This window comes from Vicugna pacos, chromosome 10 (genome assembly GCF_048564905.1).
Source record: "Vicugna pacos chromosome 10, VicPac4, whole genome shotgun sequence".
NCBI lineage: Eukaryota > Metazoa > Chordata > Mammalia > Artiodactyla > Camelidae > Vicugna > Vicugna pacos.
Genome location: NC_132996.1, coordinates 68,116,483 through 68,135,573, shown reverse-complemented (window position 1 = coordinate 68,135,573; position 19,091 = coordinate 68,116,483). Strand labels below are relative to the sequence as shown.

Here is a 19,091-nt window from a genome sequence, read left to right as displayed (position 1 = left end):
TACTGTCTTTCTAAACTTTTCCAAGGAAACTTTGATAACGAGCGCCTGGCGATTGCTAGACAGAGAATCCCCTACCGGCTTGGTCGAGTAGTAGATGAGTGGCTGCTCGACAAAGGTAATTAATCAGAATTAATTAATTAATTAATTAATTAACTTTAAAAACACTATCTTAAAGGTGCAGAGCTCTCTCTTTCCCCATCCGTGCCTTCCCCATCGCCCACCCCCTAGTGAAAGGACGATTGTCCGGCCGGGATGCTCCCTTCCTGCCTGTAGTCAGGGTCTGTGTCTTGTGGAGCGATGGTTTGGGGCAGGGGCGGGGCTTTTCCTAGGAGAGGGAGAGTCCTGGGTCTCTTTCTAAACCTGGATGATAGGTGAGACTCCCAAACCCTTCCGCTAAAGGAGGCTGGAGTGCAGGTTGGGAGGGAGCCGCCCTGTTAGCTCAGAGGTTTTGTCAAGGGCCAGCTGTGGGCCAGAGCACTGAGAAGCCAGAAGCCAGAAGGCTTTGGAAAGAGCTAGTGCTGATCCTCAGATCCAAAGGAGGGGTAGGAAAGCTTCCCCCAGGTCATCTAAGGAGAAAGGAAAGAGTGGGGGCCTCAGATCCTACTGGAAAAACCCACCCCTCCCAAGAGAGTGGCTGTGGGGCCGCCGTCTCTGGAATAGGCCCACCTTGGTCCAGAAGGCCTCTTAGAACTAGTGGAAGTTGAAGAGAGACTACGAGATAGGGAAGAGGTGGCCGTCCCTCAGGGATTTCTGTGCCTGTTGAGCTGATGAGGAAGACAGGACAGGCTTGCTAAGAGGCTACATGTGGTGAGGTGCTGCTGGGTGTGAGGGAGAAGGCCACTTGTCACCAAGGGAAGTTGGGGCCAAGGGCAAAGCCATCCCATTCCCTTTGGAGAGGGGGCGAGCTCTGTACCTCTAAGGCTAAACTCTAGGGGGGAAGTAGAACTGTTAAACCTCCACTTAACCAGCTGATAACTGTGCTTTTAAATGTCCACTGGGGCCTGCCCCAACTAAAACCCCCAATGCCACTTCCAGCTGCCCACACAGCCAGGGGGGACTAAACATGCTGATAACCAGATGTGATAAATCCATAACAGGACAAAAAGTTAAAGGGACTGTAACAGATATCGCTAAAACCTACAGCCCCCAGCCACAGTGGGCTGCTCTCTCCAGCGGGGCGAACTTTAACCCTTTGAGGAGTTCATAGTGGGTGGGGCCCCAGGGGCCAAATTTGCTCACCTATGTAGCTTCCTCTCCATTACCCACCTCCCTCTCCCAGAATCAGTGAGGCCAAGGGAGCAGCTTGGGCTGAGGCCAGGACAACTTGTGACCCCAAGGGTAGGGAAAACTAGACAGACCCTGGAGGGAGGGCGGGACTTGCACCCAGATGAGGGAGGCGCTCGGGCTGGTGATTTGGAGCCCCAGCTGTCCTTTATGAGCTGCATGGTCACACCTTCTCTTTAGGCCTCTAGTTCCTCTTCTAGAAAGTGAAGACTTGGGCCACACACTCAAGTATTTCCCTGAGTGAACAGAGGAGCTCACTTGTCATGTGGCCTTGGTCAAGGCTTCCCCTTCCTGAGCCTCAGTTCCCTCCTCCAGAAGACAGGAATGGTGATCTCTGCTCAGCCTGCCTCACACGGGGTGCTGGGGGCACGAGGTGTAGTAAGGAGCAGGGAAGTATTTGAGAACAAAAGCTGAGCATTCTTGGAGGGACTATCGTATGTCAGCACCTGGCATATAGTAGGTTCTCAGTAAATATTTTTTGAATGAATTCAAAACATAAGCATAAGTCCCACGAGATGTTTCACGGTAAAGAGATCTGTGGTACAATGAGCTAGGGCAATGCTGAATCCTGTTTCTTCCTCTTGGAGATGCATATGGACATTGGTATAATACAGGCTCTGAGAAGTCCTGCAAGGAAGAAACCTCTTGTTTAATCGTGAAATGTTTGTTTTTGAAAGTCATTTGACCTCTGTGAACCTTCTCCCCTGTGCTTTTCTTGTAATTCTCATACATGGGAATAAACTCTGGACACAGCGGTCCTCAAGGGCCTCTCTGGGCCTGGTGTCCAGCTGCCACTCACTAGTTTCCTGTAAGATGGTGACCCTGCTCTAGGGGTGAGTGAGGTGCTGGGCAGTGGGGAGGTGCCAGAGAGGCTGAGCAGAGGGTCCAAGCAAACACCCCCATGGCTGGTCATTAGCCAGAAGCCAGATGTATGGTTGGGTGTCCCAGAGGCCTAAATGTCCCAGGGAACCCATGTTTCCAAAGTGGGTGTGGGTTTCACAAGTTGGACTGTCCTCAGCCCAGGTTTTGGGTGCAGGGCTTACAGACACCTAACTCTAAACCAGATCTTTAACGAGGCACTAACCAGAGGCTAACGAGGGCTAAGCCAGGTCTTAAAACCCCCAGCGCCAGCAGCTGAAGGTCCAGGGGAGCAGGGTGCAACTTAGTAGATCCTCTGCCCCACTCCCCCACAAAAAATAAGCAACATCAAAATCAAAGTTAAATCTAAACTTAAACATAATAAATATCTTTTCTAAAAACCAAACCAAAGCAACAAACTCAGAGGGTTAAACCGAACCCCAGATCCACTAAAACCAAACAGAATAGCCAAACCCCACCCAGGTGGGCATTCTGAGGTGTAACTGTTGAGTGAAGAGCGAGGTTGGAGCTGGAGTGGTTTTTTTTGGCTGTCAGCGAACGAAGCAATGTCCCTTTAACATTTTCCATCTCTGTGCTTGCACATCCTGGCGGGGAGGAAGGACTCTGCTCTCCAGGGCCTGATCCCCAGGCAGTGGCTGGGCCTTGGAGGGGAGGAGGCGGGGTGAGGTTTGTTCTGGCCAGAAATCAGAGGGCCTGGTGGTGGCTGGGAGGGCAGAGTGAGGTCGGTGTGGCTGCTCCCAGCCTCACGCACACTGGTCCACCTCCCACACACTATCCACCCCTCGGTCTCACCTCCATCCCTGCCCTGACGTGCACTGACCACGCGGCCTGGCAGTCACCTCCTCTGTGTCTGCCTCTTTGTCTCCTCTGTCCACTGCTTCCGAGGGCTCCATGGCTCGGGGCTGGACACTGGGTGTGGGAAGTTTGGGGGAACAGAGAGGGAAGATGGGGATCAAATTGAAGGAAGGGAAAGAAGGGGGTAATGCCCCTGGAGCAGGAGAGGAGGGGGGGTGGGAAGGCCAGAGGCATGAGCATGGTGGGGAGAGGGGGGAGCTGGGCCCCCTTTCCCAGCCCATGCATGCCCTGGGGACCCTCCCTCTCCAGGGTCCCCACCTGGCTTGGCTGGGCTAGTGGCTGACAAGGACTTTCCCTTTGGTGTCTGCCCCTTCCTCGTTTCTTCCTCTCCCCGCCACCCCGCACTTACTGGTATCCACCTCGACCCCTCTTTCCTGCCCTTGGCTCCACTCTATTCTCCCCATCCCTTTGTGGTCTCCCCCTGTTGTCTTTCCCCCTCTGCCCACCCCTTCCCCTCCCCTACCAGGCCGCCAGCTGACCATCTTCAACAGCCAGGCTGCCATCAAGATCGGAGGCCGGGATCAGGGCCGCCCCTTCCAGGGCCAGGTGTCCGGCCTCTACTACAATGGGCTCAAGGTGCTGGCGCTGGCCGCCGAGAGCGACCCCAATGTGCGGACTGAGGGTCACCTGCGCTTGGTGGGGGAGGGGCCGTCCGTGCTGCTCAGTGCGGAGACCACAGCCACCACCCTGCTGGCCGACATGGCCACCACCATCATGGAGACCACCACCACCATGGCCACTACCACCACGCGCCGGGGCCGCTCCCCCACACTGAGGGACAGCACCACCCAGGTGAGGGCCCCTCCAGTGAACAGACAAGGGATGGGGCTTCGGGTGAGGGGTAGGGCTGGTGTCTGCATAGCAACTGTGGTGCCCAGGGAAGGCCTGAAGGGACGATGGTTCAGGTGGGGCCGGCAAGATCTCCTGTTGTGACGCGGTTTCCACCCTGGTGACCAGGGATGTTGTAGATGTGGAGGTGACCACTATTTCTAGGAGGACCAATCCTAGAGTTGAGGGGGAGTTTGGTACCCTAGCTAGACCAGGGAAGACCTATGAAGGAGGAACTCTGGGTTAGAGGTGAGTGTGGAATGATCCCTTCTGCCTGCCCCATAATGAAGGCCATGCCCAGTGTTATGTGGGCATCGAGCGGGAGATGGAGGGACCCAGGATGGCATCGCTCCAGGCAGGGAACAGAGGTGACAGTGATGGAGGGGCTAGAGGCTCATCTGGCAGTGGCAGGCCCTCTCTGGACGCAGGTGGAAGCCAGGAGCAGCCTCTCCCCGATTGCTGGAGTCCTTGCAGTGGGACTGCCAGCCCGTTGCCTTCACAAATCTTCTCTGTGTGACCTTGAGAGGCACCACCATGTAGCAGGCCTCAGTATCCTCTGTGCCGTGGGTCAGAGTCAGCATTGGCGCAGACAGTTCCCTGGTGCGATACCCTCGCTCCCCACCCTCTGCCCTACCTGCTCAGATGCTCTCCCTGGGTCGGGTTTGAGTTTATCTTCTCTTGTACCAAGGGGAGCACCCAAGGGGGCCGTACCTGAGAATGAGGCTCTGCTGGGGCAGGACAGGCCTGGCTTTCCTGGTGGCCAAAGCTGATTGAGCATATGGGACTTACAGAGGCAGCCTGGGGGCCCAGCTGATTTCTAGTTGTTACTGCCAGTCACTGTTGGCCTGGGGGCTCACACCTGGCACATTGGACCTTACTTAGTCACCTGGTTTCCTCTGCCCCAGCTACTTCTGTCCCGTGTCAATGGCTGTGGGCCTCTAGGCCTGGAGGGACCTCTGTCCTCCCAGAGTGAGAGGGGTCTGGGGGCGTCCATGGGGACATGCCCTTCCTCTACCACCAGCTTGCCTGCAGCCCCTGTGTGTGAGCTCCAAGTCCTCTCATCCCTGCCAGTCTGGGCTGTGGGGGGCCTGGGACCGGCCGACAGACTCATCCAGGCAAGAGAGACAAGCCTGAAGCCCCTTCCATCTGCCTTCACTGCCAAGAAAACCAAGGGAACCTGAATGCCAGGCCTTGCCCCGGGGAGCGGGGAGCCCTAGGAGAAAGGCCTGGCTCTACCCAAGATTGGGCACCGGCCATGCCCAGTGCCTGATGGCAGGAAGGGCCATCCAGTCTCAGTGGGAGGTGATGGGCAGATCATCCAGGTGGGAGAGGTGGGGCTGTAGGGGTCACAGCTGTGCTGGAGGAGCCTCTGCAGGGGAAGCTGGCACGGAGAGGGCAGAGATGCAGAAGGAAAATCAGTCTTCCAGGTCCCGCCTCGCCCTTGGGTAAGGGCTGCAGTGTCTGAGGGTCAGGGGGTGGGGAAGAGGCAGGATGTGACCCTTTCACCCCTTATCCACCCCAGACTCCTCCCATCCTTAGCCTTTAGCCTGGCCCTCTCACCCGACCCTGAAGTCTCTCAGACTCCCTTCCTGCCTGGATTCTGGGTTTCCCTCCTTGAGTTTCTTCCCTACCACCTCCTGAGCAGTTCCCCCCCTCCACCGCCACCCCTTACATTCACTCATCTTGGGGATTCTCTTTCTTTGCAATCAGGAGGAGAGAAAATGCTGACAAAGTCGACTCCCGTTGTCATGGCAACCATATCCTTAATTATTGTGTGCAGCCCAGTTCCTGGGCTCTAGGAAGGGGGTTGGGAGAGAGATGAGGGAGGTGGGGGGGGTGAGGCTGAAGCCAAGAATCCCCGGCCACACCCCCGGTCTTGTTCCCCTCCTCTGTCCGTGCTGGCCTCCAGAGGCCCTTGTGCCTTATCTCCTGGACACCCCTGGGCCCCCCTTGTTCCAGCTGTAAAGCCCCAGTTCTGCCGTCCAGTCTCCCTGGCTTCCCAGAAATAAAAAGCACAGCGTGTGCTGTTCCACTGATCCCCAGGAGCGAGGGAGCTGCTGCAGGGGAGGCATGTTGAGTCTCCCTGTGCACGGGGGAGATGGAGGCCCACGGCCATCCAGCAAGCGGTGAGAGAACTCATCCCCTGTGCTGCCCCACACCTCAAGAAGTGGCTGTGGGGACTGCTGACCCACCCTGGAACCCTCTTCTTCCCCCTGCCACCCTCCTCTCACCCCTAGAACACAGATGACCTCCTGGTGGCCTCGGCCGAGTGTCCGAGCGATGACGAGGACCTGGAGGAGTGTGAGCCTAGTACTGGTGAGTGCCTTTCCCCCCTCCCCTGCCCCGGGCCCACTGCGACGCTGATGGGAGGGGGGCGACTGTCCTTACCACCTGGCTCAAGCCCAAGGGGCCAGGCCCTAACTTTCCCTGATAGCTTCCTCTCCCATCCTACCATTGCCCTCAGGTCCCACAAATGCCCTCTGGAGAGGCAGTTTCTAGCCTCTTGATGCCCTGGCCCTGGGAGGTAGTGAGGTGTCCTTAGCTTGGGGTCCTGGGGTTGAGGGACAAGGGATGCCTGGAGGGAAAGAGGGAGACTTTCCCTAGACAGATGAGTAGCTGCAGCTCCCATGAGTCCTTATGGGGTTGGGTGGGAATGGGGTATGCAGGCCTAGGAACTACAATTCCCATCAGCTCTTGGGTCCAGAACTGCAACTCTCATCAGTCCCTGAGGCCTGGTGTTCTTTTGGTCACAATTAGAGGAGATCTCTGCTAGATCCTGAACCTTCCTCATTCCCAGTCTCAGGGAGGTGACCAGACATGCTGCTGGGGCGGCCAGGCCAAGCTGGGGCAGTTACTTTTACTCTCCGTCGGGCAGCGTGCTGCGTGGGAGGTGCCCCAGCCAGACATGAGTTCCCCTAGGGAGACTGGGACCTGGGGTCTGACCCAGATTTCTGGTGGGGGAGCTGCTGTAGAAGGAGAGCAGAGCTGGGAAGGAAGGCTTCCCAGGGGTGGCATCCCAAGCCTCTGCTTGATCCTTGCAGCTGCAGAGAAGGGTGTAGCCCCAGAGAGCGAGAGGGCAACTGGCAAAGCAGGGGCGGGCCTTGGGTGCCGACCGACAAGTGTGGGGTGTGGAGCGGCACAGTGGGTGCATCTGAGCAGGTTGAGGGTGGCAGGGAGGGGCTGAGGGGAGAGGGCCTAAGGAGAAAGATCCTGGTGCTTGATACTGGCAGCGGGAATGGAGGAAGACTGAATGCAGCCCGATTTCCCAGCGGGGGTGCGTGGGCCTTGGTGGTGGCTTGGATGAGCCCATGGGAGCCTCAGCCCTTGCTTGGGTTTCCAGAGACTTCTCCCCATTACTTTGCAATGTGTGGCACCTGGGCTGTTGGTCCTGGAAGGTAAGAGGCTGGGACAGGTGCCTGCTAGGACAGGCACCTGCAGGGTCAGGGGAGGTGATGGGGTCAGCTGAGGGGTGACCTTAGCATATCCTGTGAATCCGACCTGGGGGGACCCTGGGGGCCTGCCAACCCCAGAAGAGACACTCATGAGGGCGGACTGCACCCATGGAAGGAGTGTTGGTGGAGGAAGAAGACTGTGGAGCCTTGGGGCCGAGGCTCAGGTTCCAGAGACAAAGGACAGAGGGATTTCTAGGATGGAAACTCTAAAGGCTCTCGTGTCCCCCGAGTAGGCCAGAGCTGAGGGGGGTTGTTCTGGTGGTCTCAGGCCCTGAGGTTCTTGGAGGAGCCTTAGGCTGCTGGGCTGGAAAGTCCTCCTCATCCAAAGCGAAAGACCAGTGCTCTCTGGACAGATGCCCTCCACTGTGGGGAGGCCCCTCTGCTGAGGGCCGTCCCCTCCATCTCACTGGGTGATCTCAGCTCAAGGATGTGCCTTCACACCCCGCCTTGCTTTGGGAGAGTCTGAGCTTCTGGCAGCTTCGATGCAGCACTCCCATTCAACCCTGCTTTATTCACCCCTCTTACAAGTCACTTACGGGGATTTCTGTAGGTGGACACTACCTCAAGGCTAGGCCTGCAGGGAGTGGCTGTGTTGAATGGCCCCAGGAGAGCCCTGGGATGGGACCCTGGGGACAAAAAGGTGTGTAGTTGTGAGAAAAGGGTACCCCTTGGCCCCACCACCTGTGTTTGCACACTTGGGCATGGGAACTGCCAGGGTGAGAGGAGGAATCTCTGCTCTCCCTGGACCACGCCAAGAGGAGTGTGGGGCCAGATGGCCATTCTGCAGGGACATGCCACACACACTGGGCCACCCCAGGGCCACACATTGTCCACCAGGTTCTAGCCTCCCAGCACCAACCCGGAGTCTTGCCAGGGGCCTGGGTGTGACGCTGAGTGTGTGCCCAGGTGGGCTGAGCTCTTTTAGGCTGTGTTGGGACCAGGGAGTGAAGGGGAGCTGAAGTAGGTGGGTCAGCTGCCCTCGCCCCATCAAAGGGCCAAGTATGTGAGGGGGGAGGGGGGAGGGCAGAGGAATAGAAGCAGGGGGATCGGGAGAGGCTGGTGGGCCAGCCCAGCACTCAGCTTTAAAACTAAGAGGGAGGGAGGGCAGAATGCGTGCTTGAGTCCCCAGAGGAAACCGTCAGACCCGCGGGCCCTCCCCCTGATGTGCTTCGCTCATGTTTGTACTTTCACACCCACGCTGCTCTGAAATGCCTAAATGGGATTTTTATCTTGATGGGAGCCCAGACACGGACCAAGATGACTCTATAGTCCCTCAGACTGATCTAGACCCTGACCCCCCTCCTACCTGGAGTGGAAGGAGACTCAGGCCAGAGTCCCTCTTGTGCCCCCAGCGCAGGAAGACTTTTTGTCTAGCAGAACACCAGGCCTCCTTTGGCTCCAAGGTCAGAGTTAGAGGTGGAGGCAGCTTGGCTGGAGACAGTGGCTACCCAGGGCCTGACCCCAGGGCGTTTGCACCCTCCCCCCTGCCAGTCCTCCGCCCTGGGTCCAGGTGTGAAGCCTCGGATCATCCCTGAAACATTTCACACCTTCCCTTGACTTGGCCCCTTGGCAGACCTCAGGCCTCTCTTCCCTCCCCCAGCTTGGTGAGGCTACCATTGAACACAGTTATTTAACCCGAGGTTGGCAACCCAGTCAAAGAAGGGTACTGTGTTGTTGGACACAGGGTTTAAATTCTTTTGAATGGGAGTGTCTTTAGGGGGACGTGTCCTGCAGGTCACAGTGTGGCCCACCACCCCTCACTGTCTTGGCTGGCCTGACCCACACCGTGTGTTACAGGCCTGGCCCTGCAGGGATCTGAGTTTGTACCCCTGAGACACATAGGAAGTACACACACAGACTCAGACCTACAGAGGGATGCAGCTCCACAGCACACATGCTAGACCAGAGGCACACACACGTCCATGCACACATAATAATGGACCTACCAGCAAGCTCACACATGTCCACTTTCACAGGTGCACATATGTTCAAATCTAGAAAGTCACACGCCATTTGTCCCCAGACCAAAAGAGGCACACGCGTGCTTAGGTCTAAAGAGCCATGCACGTATTGGGAGCCCCAGAAGTTCGACTCACACAGACAAACTACACATGAACACAGTCTCACAGAGGCACACGTGTGCTCAGAGCCACGGTCCTGCGTGTGTGTGCTTTGAGCTCCACATCTAGACTTGGACTCACAGGTGCCTATATGCTCAGACCCACAGCCGTTCACACCTACACACGTGCTCAGCTGCACACGCAGCAAGTCTTAAACCTTCCAAGGCACTCGCGTGTGCTCAGAGCTGCACATCCATGCCCATGCAAACCCACTGAAGCACGCTTGCACACACGCACACATCTATCGAGGTTTAGACTAGAAGTTCAAAATCACATGCCCATGCTCAGAATCACTCACCTATTTCAGACACGGAAGAAACATGTATGTTCAGGCCTGAGCACCTACACACACGTGCTCAGACCCATCAAGGCCCATGTGTGTGTGTGTGTGTCCTCAGACACAGAATTCCACAGCCATGCTCAGCTCAGAGTCACACACGTGCACAAATCCACCTGCATCACACACACTCACACATGTGCTCAGGCCACAGATTCCTACACGTGTGCTCAGACTTACAGACGCTCATGGATGTTTCAGAATCACAGGTGCGTTTGTGCATGTTCAGAACAGGCACATACACGATATGTGCAGATTACACACATGCGCTCACGAGTTGAAGGATGTGCACATCTGTGCCCAGGTTCACAGAGGTGCACGTGTGTCACAGCTCCGCTTCAGACTTATGGCCATCTGCACATCTGTTCACATTCACTAAGCCCCTCGGAGGCCCACCTCAGCTCGGACTTTCCAAGGCTCATTGCAACGTGCATGCCCTTGAGCTCAGACGCATGCACATATGCTCAGACCCCTCAAGGCCTGCACACTTGTATGCAGTGCCACGGTGGTATACATTTACACACACACCACAGAGTCAGGTCAACACTGGCCCGCACGAGTGCTCACAGCCGCTAGCGCACTTACACACTCAGAGGTATACATGCAGCTACACATAGAAGGACACCCACATGTCAGTGGACCCTCAGGCCAATCACATGTTTTGACATGGTAAAATGCATGCCTCCGTGATCACCAGGTGAGCACACAGAACCACCAGGACCCACATACACGTGTACTTGGATTCACATAAGCACGAATGTTCTCAGACCCAGAGAAGTGACCTCGTGCCCGTTGCACACATGTGGGTCCCCCCTGCATCCGTGCCCCGGTGCGCACACACTCAGGGCCCTCAGAGGCCTACACACGCTTAATTCCACAGACACAGGCACATTTACTCAGACCCACGCATCTAGCTCAGAAATACAGCGGCACAAGCGTGTTCAGATTTTAGCATATCTTAAGGTAACACTAGTAACCTGGGGTGGTAACTCTCTAACGCCTGCGTTTTAACACTCAGAAATTGTTTTCTCCATATAAAGTTATAAACAGCGTTCCTGATTGGTAAGCAGCTCTCCCCCGAGCGCTGATTCGGGGCCGGTCTCCGTCCACGTTCTCCGTGACTTCCCGAGTTGTGGGGGAAGGGAATGAGCCGGGAGGGGCTCACAGGGGAGGGTTTATGGGCCAGGCCTGGGAGGGAGAGGTGCACACGGCCCCTGCTGACTCTGCCCTCCGGAGCGCAGTCACTTGGCACGACCTAGCTTCCAGGCAGGCCGGGAAGCGTGGCCTTGCCCTGCCCTGCCCACAGGAGGAAGCAAAAATGGATTTGATGACCAGCAAGCCATTTATTTGCCACAGTCTGGCCTTTGGGTCACCAACAATCCATTCCACTCTTCCTCCCAGCCACAGAGCACACCCACCCTTCCCCAAGGAAGACACCCCAAAGCCCTGCCCAGTATGGATAGTCTTCTCAAAGGTGAGGATGTCTGGGACATGGCCCCACTCCACTGGGTCCAGACCTGGCCCCTGGGTACGCATATGTGGCCTGGATGCCCATGAACTAAGAGGAAAATTAACCTCACTGCCCACATAGCCCAGCATAACCCAGAATGCAGTGGTGGCCAGAGACGCCCACCAGGATAAAACCCCCGTCCAAGGATGGAGGGCACACAGAAGCTTCTGGTTCCTAGTGTTGGGGAGATCCAGCTAGTAGGCAGCTGGAGGCTCTGCCCCCAGTAGTGGGGAAGCTTCTCTCTCAAACCCCGCCTCTGCTGTCTGGGAGATGCTCCCCTCTCCTCTGGGGCCCTCTGGTAGGTCATCCCCAGTTCTTATCCTCCTTGGCCATCTCTGAATGGCCAAGTATTGGGAAAATGTCCTCCTTGGAGGCCCTTAAGTCTTGACAGCCCACTTCCTGCTCAGGCATATTGTGGGGCCCAAAGATCTTTTTCAGGCTCAGTCAACATAACCACACTGAGTTCTCTCCTAGCCATAATTCTCAAGCCCATTTATTTCCTTGTTTCTCGGCCCTGTCTCTTAATTTAGTGGTGACTATCTGGAGGAAATTTGAAACAATAGGTGAGGAGGCCACATCCTTAGTCTGATCTTTGAGGCAATACTGAGTCCCCTTATTCAGGTGGAAGTTTTCCTGGGCCACTGTCCCTGAAAACAATTTCCAGGCTTCTCTCTTAAGATTTGGGGTTTGGAATCAGCAGCTCTCCCGACACTTGCAGGCCCCATATTTCTGGGCTCTCTCTAGTTTCTTCATCTCTATTGCAAAGCCACCAATTCTTGCCTAACTTTGTCTCTTTCTTGTAATATGTTACCAAATGCTGAAAGTAAAAGCCAGCATTGTCATCTCAACTTTCCTGGCACTTCCCCTTAATGCCTCAGCCTCAGCAGGTATGTGGCCGGCCCTCTAGATCATCACAAGCCAGAACAGACGTCCTGCTACTGCATTCTGTGGTTCTGCGTATTTCCAGCCTCTAAATCCATTTCCTTGGATTGTTACCTGAGTGCCACAGGTTTTTGTTCATGTGACACTCATTTCTGGTTCAGTGTCTGTATTAGTTAAGGTAACATTTACTTCAGTAACAGATAACCCCCGAATCTCAGTGGGTCCTTTAAGAGAAGTTTCTCACTCAGATGCTCCTGAGCAGCAGGTGGCTCTGCCACAAGGAGTGTTTTGGGAATCCAGACTCCTTCCCTCTCCTGTCTCCTCCATTTTCAACATGTGGTTTGCAGGGTCACTGGAAGGAGGAGAAACAATGTGGAGGATCACACACAGGAGCTCTTATTGGCTAGGCCTGCCACTGCCCACAGTTCTCATATGGCCATACCTGATTGCAAAGGGATGCTGGGAAATGTAGTATCGAGGGAAGGAGGCGTTCAGAGGCGCGCTGCCAGTGCTCAGACCCATAGTGAGTGGCACGCTCACATGTTCTCAGCAGCACATTAATGCATTCACACATGCCCACACGAGCTCAGACCCAGGCTCAGAGGCAGGCAGACACACGCACAGAACCACAGGCAAACTCACAGGCACACATGTCTGCTAAGACTCACTGACACACATGCTCAAGTGCCCAGATCCATCAGGGTTCTCCCACACATGTGCACATACTTAAAGACACACACCCAGGTGCACAGAAACAGACCCCCAGAGGGATGGGTGCATACGCGTGTACACATGATGTGCCTCACAGTCTGACCTTGACTCCACCTTGGTGTTTGCCCTTGCTGTGCTGGGGTTTCCGAGTGGGGAGGGGTGGCACCCTTCAGTCCACTGCACACAGTCACACAGATGGTGCTCTGCTGGAACAGGTGAGTAAGGGCTGAAATCTAGCCAGTTCTCTGCTTGCCAAGCCGCACGTCCTGGGCCCTGGAACGGGGCTGTGTCCACCAGGAGGACAGAATGCCTTTTTCCAGTTTTGCACAGAGATGCTGTTTGCCAAATTGTGTACCTACAGGAATGTGGCCATGTCGGGGGCTGCTGTATTTCTAATCCACATGGAATGCCCTGTGGACTAGAGGCCTTGCCTTCACAGCCTGGGCAGAGCACCTTGTGCTGGCAGCTGAGGCCTCAGGCAGCTGACTGCTTAGTCTCTGACTCAGCCTCAGTTCTGAATGCCCCTTTAGGGGTGGGCACATCTTGCTTGGGTGGGAATGGCAATCTTGGGTAGATTTCCAGTCAGGGGTCTTCTGTGCCCTAAAGGCAGAGAAGGCCCAGCTTGCTGGGTCAGCAGCCCCCAGAGGCAGGGGAGCCGGGGAGGTGGGTGCTCAGGAATGGCTGGTGATCTCCTTGGCCAGAATGGAGTTCTCTTTAGTAAGTGGGACTGACATGCACTGAAATTCAATTTAGGAGCAGAGGGTGGGTGGCATCTATGACAAGTGCCCCTGTGAATATTTCCCAAATGCTGCAACTGCTTGAAGTAGGGAGGGGAGGGAGGCTGCCTAGGGTCCTTCTCAGACCCCCAAAGGCACCCCATCCCAATGTGCACCCCTGTTGCCGAGCTGGACCCAGGGTCCCAGGCACCATGATTCCTTGTGAGTCTGCACCCCCAAATGTCCAAGGGGAGGGGCGGCCTGGGGAGCCCCTAGTTGGCCTTTTGCAGTGAGGAGTCTCAGAGGGTTCCTCCCCTCCTCCAGGCACCACTAACTCCTCACTGGGGCAAGCTTGGCTGACCCTTCCTGGACCAGTGTATGACTCGAGGAAAACCTGGTACCCTGCTTTGTGTGTGACTTGACCGCCACAGAGCCCAGGCTGGCTTGAATGAATATTGGGGAAAGAAGGCAGTGTGGGACCTCAGTAATGTGTTATCCCGTGGAGAGGATGAGGGGTGTGGGAGGAAGTGGTGTGGGAGTGGAGGCTGATGTTCAGGACCATGAGAAGGGGGCACCAGGGGCAGTTCTGGCAGTGTGGGGATGGGCAGTGTGGGTGAGGGCAGGACACCCTTAGGAGAGGCTGTCTAAGCCTTGAGCTCATGGGAAAGCCCCCAGTGGAGCTGAGGGTGCAGGGATAGGGCAGAGACCCAGGTATGGAGGCCAGGAAGTGGCTGGGGTTGAAGGGCAGGGACAAGAGGTCAATATGACCAGGCCTGAGAGGTGGAGAAAGGGTAGCAGGGGTGCTGTTGGGGATCCCTGGGAGCCTATGTGTCCCAAGAGCCTAAAGAACCAGGGAGTTGGGGCAAATGGTTGTGGAGGTGCTCAGGCTGGGCAAGTTTTATCTGTGGTCCAAGGCCTAAAGCCCCCATACACCCTCATCTAGTAAAGGTTAAGCAAGAGGGTAGAGAGCCAAAGTCTGTGCCCTGATTGGCCTGACCAGCCTCTCTTGGGCATGATGTGTCCCGAGGAAGGGCCTCCTGGTCCTGCGCCCTGGGCCTGGCATCCCGCAGGAGCCCTAGCTGTAGTCCGCCCGGGACAAGCCTTGATCCAGGAGTAACTGGTGGCCCAGTCTAAGATCGAAAGTAGAGATGGCTGTGGGTGAGAGCTGGGCCCACAGAGCAAGGCTCCTGCCAGGCTGAACTCTCAGCAGTGCCTTCTGCCTGGGGGGGCAGGGAGGAAGGGTATCCAGAAGTCAGGTGCTCTGGCCCGTGAGAGGGGCTCCCAGCCCTTTCCCCCAGATACTTAGCCTGGCCTGGGCCAGAGGAAATGCTTGGTGAATATTCCTTCCCTTCCCCTGGTCAAAACACAATGAGCCCCTGCTCTGTGCCAGGCCCAGTCCTGGGTGCTAGGGAGACAGACAGATGGGCCCCTAGCAGTGAGTCCAAACCTGTACCTCCAGGACAGAATAGGGACATGGTGTCAGAGGCACCCAAAGCAGGGAGGAGCCTCTGGAAGTCTGCCTGGCAGAGGAGGTGTTTGGTTGGATTCAAACGATGAGTGTGATATCAACAGGGTGAAGGCATTCTGAACAGAAGGCAAAGGTCAGGAAGAGGGCAGGTGGTAGAGGCCAGCAGTGAGGACCCCAGATGTGTTCATGATCCAAGCAGGAAGGGAGCCCTGCCATGACTGGGCCCAGATGCCACCTCTCGAAGGGCTGCCAGCCTTCTCCCAAGACCTGACAGTGGAGTATGCCACTTACCCAGGGACCAGGTTGCTGGGCCATCCTTGGTGGGTATAGGGCTCAGGTGGGGATGGTAGGACAGAGTATGTTTATCCGTGGTCTGGAGGTCCATGGAAGCTGGGCCTTGGCCTCACCCTGAGCCTGGAGCCCAATACCTCAATTTTATATATGAGGAAACTGAGACCCAGAAGGTGAAAGAAACTTGCCCACAGTCACACAGGAATTAATGACAGAACTGGTCTTGGCCTCCCAGGTTAAAATCAAACCAAGAGTCAAGCAGCCTGGCAGATTCCTGCAGTGGAGAGAAGTCAGGCCTTCTGGGGCTCCTTGTGAGACTCCGCCCTTCCCTGGCCTCCAAGAGCCACAGAAGGGGAGAGCCACAGAAGGGACAGGAGAGTCAGTTCATTCATGTAACCTAACACTGACACCTGGTAGACCCTGGAAGTCCTGCCCACCCCAGGCCTCAGCATCCTCTTCCATAAAAAGCCGGGGTGGGACTGTGCCAGCTCCACAAAACATGCTTCTCTGCTCTTGGCTCGGTTTTCCAGTGTGGCTGAGCCCCTGGGGGGCCAGGTGTCCTGGGGCTTCACAGCCTGAGGTGCAGGTGATCCCCTACCCAAGAGGAGACTGGAGGCTAGTGGGAAGAGCAGCCTCAGGAGTTTGGCAAGGCTGTGAGTTCAATAGCAAGGTCTTGGCTGTAGCTGGCTGGTGCGGTTGAGGACAGCTCTGCCAAATTGCTGGAGCTTGTGATCTGAAGGATCAACAGAGGTGTTTGAACAGCAGTGCAGAGATTGGAGCGCTCTGGATAGGGGGAGGAGGAGAAGAGTTGCCAAGGTGTGGTGATGGCACATGGCTGGCCTGGCTGCACTGGGGCAGAAGGGTCCTGGTAGTGGAGCCCTGTGATGCTTCCCATGGAGGGAGTCGGGGTCTTGTAGCGTGATCTGTGAAGATCATGCTCTGCAGAAAGACCAGGGAGATGGGAGCAGGGCTTGGGCTGTGCTGGAGGGAGAGCTAGAGAGGAAACCTACAGCCCCCACCAGGCCCAGAGCTGCTCCTCCAAGAGGAGAGAGTCCTTCCGCCAGCCACCTAGACCAGGGCTGCAGCTCCCTTCTACTCCAGATGGGCGAATTGCAGTACTTCCATTTGAGAGGGGGCCCATCAGGGGGCTGATGGGAGTTGTAGTTGTTGACCCAGGGGCTGATGAGAATTGTGATCCACACCCCTGTGAAGGCTAATGGGAGTTGTAGTTTTCACTCTTTGGGGCTGATGGGAATTGCAGTTTCTTCCCAGGAGACCCCAGTTATCAGACCTAGGGAGCAAGGAGACCTACCCCACTCCCATCCCAAAGGCTCGCCCCACTAGTTCTCCTGGGCCCTATATTAGCAAGTGCATCCTTCCCAGATGGCTGTGTATGTATTTTCTTTTCTTTTTTTTGCTTTCTTCTTCTTTCCGTTGTTTTATTATTGTTTTAACAATAATAAGAGGGCCAGAGGCAGTCAAGCCCTGGCCAGGTCCTGGCGGCCCATGGGGGTTCTGGGGAGGGGGAGGGGGGAAGTCAGTGGGGGTCAGAGGTGGAGGGTGAAGAAAGAGAAAGTTGGGGATTTAGGGTTAGCTGAAGAATCATGTGTCCCTTCCCATTTCTCTCACTCACTCCCTGCCCCTCCCCACTTTCCTGCCTCTACAAGGCTTCTCACCACCATTCCCAAAGTCCTACCAGACAGGACCCTCCTCCATTGTGTCTGTGTCTCCCTGCCAACTCTTCCTCGTGGACCTCATCACCTCCCACCTTCAGTTTCTCCTCTCCCCACAGCCAACCTGCAATTAGCTTTTAAAGCCCCTTCCCATGACCATCCTCTCCCAAGTCCTCTCACCCATGTAGCAGTCCTACACAGCTGCCTGTCACATACCTCCTCCCCAGGCCCCCCCGCGCCCCCTCCCTCCCCTAGACACTGACACCAAGTGGTGGTAACCTTCCTCAATGCCAGCCTTCACTGCAGATTTCAGCTTCGTGTTTAATGAGGGGGAGAGGGCACAAGTGAGGGAGGAGAGAGAGTATTTTGGAGGAAGCAAGTTGTTCAGGGAGAGAAGAGTGAGGGAGGGAGATACCAAACAGATAGACAGAAAACGTTGTACGGAAAAGTTGTTTTTTCTTATTTTTTCCGGGAGAACCCGCTTACACAGCTCTGTTTGTAATTTTTTTCTTCATGCTAAAATCACACGGCCTATTTGTTGATGTAAGTTGCCTGAATTCCGTGGTATGCTATCTTCTTTTTTAAAAACCAAAGAAAAAAAGCAAAAGAAAAATCTAGAAAAAACCTTAAAAGATATTGTTGTTAGGTTTGTTTAAATGCTGCTCTTGTATCTGTTTTTAAAGCCTTAAACCAGTAGAGTTTTTTTTCCATTTCTTTTCTATTTCCTTTCCTTTCTGTTCCTTTTGTTTTCTTAAGACAAACAAAAGACCAAAACCCAGAGAGCCACAGAGCCCGTGCGTGGGGTGCCCAGGGCATCCCAGCCGCTGCCCGCTTAAAGCGCAGTGCTCCGGCTGGCTGGCGGGCGGGCACAGCCCGCTCTAGTCTCCGCCAAAGCCAATTGGAACCGATTTGGGTTTGTGAGGCTGTTGTTTCTCTCTCTGTGCCGGCCGCCTGCGCCCCGAGCCCTCGCTGACGCCCTCTCTTTTCTCTTCTCTCTCTTGTTCTAGGAGGAGAGTTAATATTGCCCATTATCACGGAGGACTCCTTAGACCCCCCTCCCGTGGCCACCCGATCCCCCTTCGTGCCCCCACCCCCCACCTTCTACCCCTTCCTCACGGGCGTGGGTGCCACCCAAGACACCCTGCCCCCGCCCGCGGCCCGCCGCCCGCCCGCTGGGGGCCCGTGCCAGGCCGAGCAGGACGACAGCGACTGCGAGGAGCCTATCGAGGCCTCGGGCTTTGCCTCCGGGGAGGTCTTTGACTCCAGCCTCCCCCCCACGGACGACGAGGACTTTTACACCACCTTTCCCCTGGTCACGGACCGCACCACCCTCCTCTCCCCCCGCAAACCTGCTCCCCGGCCCAACCTCAGGACAGATGGGGCCACGGGCGCCCCTGGGGTGCTGCTCGCTCCCTCCGCCCCGGCCCCCAATCTGCCAGCGGGCAAAATGAACCACCGAGACCCGCTGCAGCCCCTGCTGGAGAACCCTCCCCTGGGACCGGGGGCCCCCACATCCTTTGAGCCGCGGAGGCCCCCTCCACTGCGCCCCGGCGTGACCTCCGCCCCTGGCTTCCCCCATCTGCCCACAGCCAACCCCACAGGGCCTGGAGAGCGGGGCCCGCCGGGTGCAGTGGAAGTGATCCGGGAGTCCAGCAGCACCACGGGCATGGTGGTGGGCATCGTGGCGGCCGCGGCGCTATGCATCCTCATCCTCCTTTATGCCATGTATAAGTACCGCAACCGCGACGAGGGCTCCTACCAGGTGGACCAGAGCCGGAACTACATCAGTAACTCGGCCCAGAGCAACGGGGCGGTGGTGAAAGAGAAGGCCCCGGCTGCCCCCAAGACGCCCAGCAAGGCCAAGAAGAACAAAGACAAGGAGTATTACGTCTGAGCCCCCGGCACCGCGCCCCACTGCCAGCTGCCCCTCCCGGGAGGGCCCAGGAGGAGGGTGCGGCCCTCTCTCTGCCGGGGCCCTGGGGACCTGCTCCCTGGCTGCCTCAGACTTCTCTCATGAAGAGGAAACGCAAAAAGAAAAAAAAAGAAAGAAAAAAAAAAGAAAAAGAAAAAAGGAAAGGAAAACCC

At 56.3% G+C, this 19,091-nt stretch overlaps 1 protein-coding gene across 6 annotated transcripts in view; it reads left to right on the top strand.

The window, feature by feature from the left end:
* The window catches only part of NRXN2 (neurexin 2), a 96,522-nt gene extending 77,431 nt beyond the window's left edge, over positions 1–19,091 (top strand). For 2 of the 6 annotated variants that reach the window (XM_072970216.1, XM_072970219.1), the window contains 4 exons: positions 26–115; positions 3,485–3,810; positions 6,084–6,162; positions 18,596–19,091. In XM_072970216.1, coding sequence (XP_072826317.1) covers positions 26–115; positions 3,485–3,810; positions 6,084–6,162; positions 18,596–18,900 — 800 coding nt within the window. In that variant the 3' untranslated portion in view covers positions 18,901–19,091. Of the gene's footprint in view, positions 1–25; positions 116–3,484; positions 3,811–6,083; positions 6,163–18,013 lie in introns of all 6 variants that reach the window. The other 4 variants (XM_015249883.3, XM_072970217.1, XM_072970218.1 and 1 more) reach the window with 3 other exon arrangements.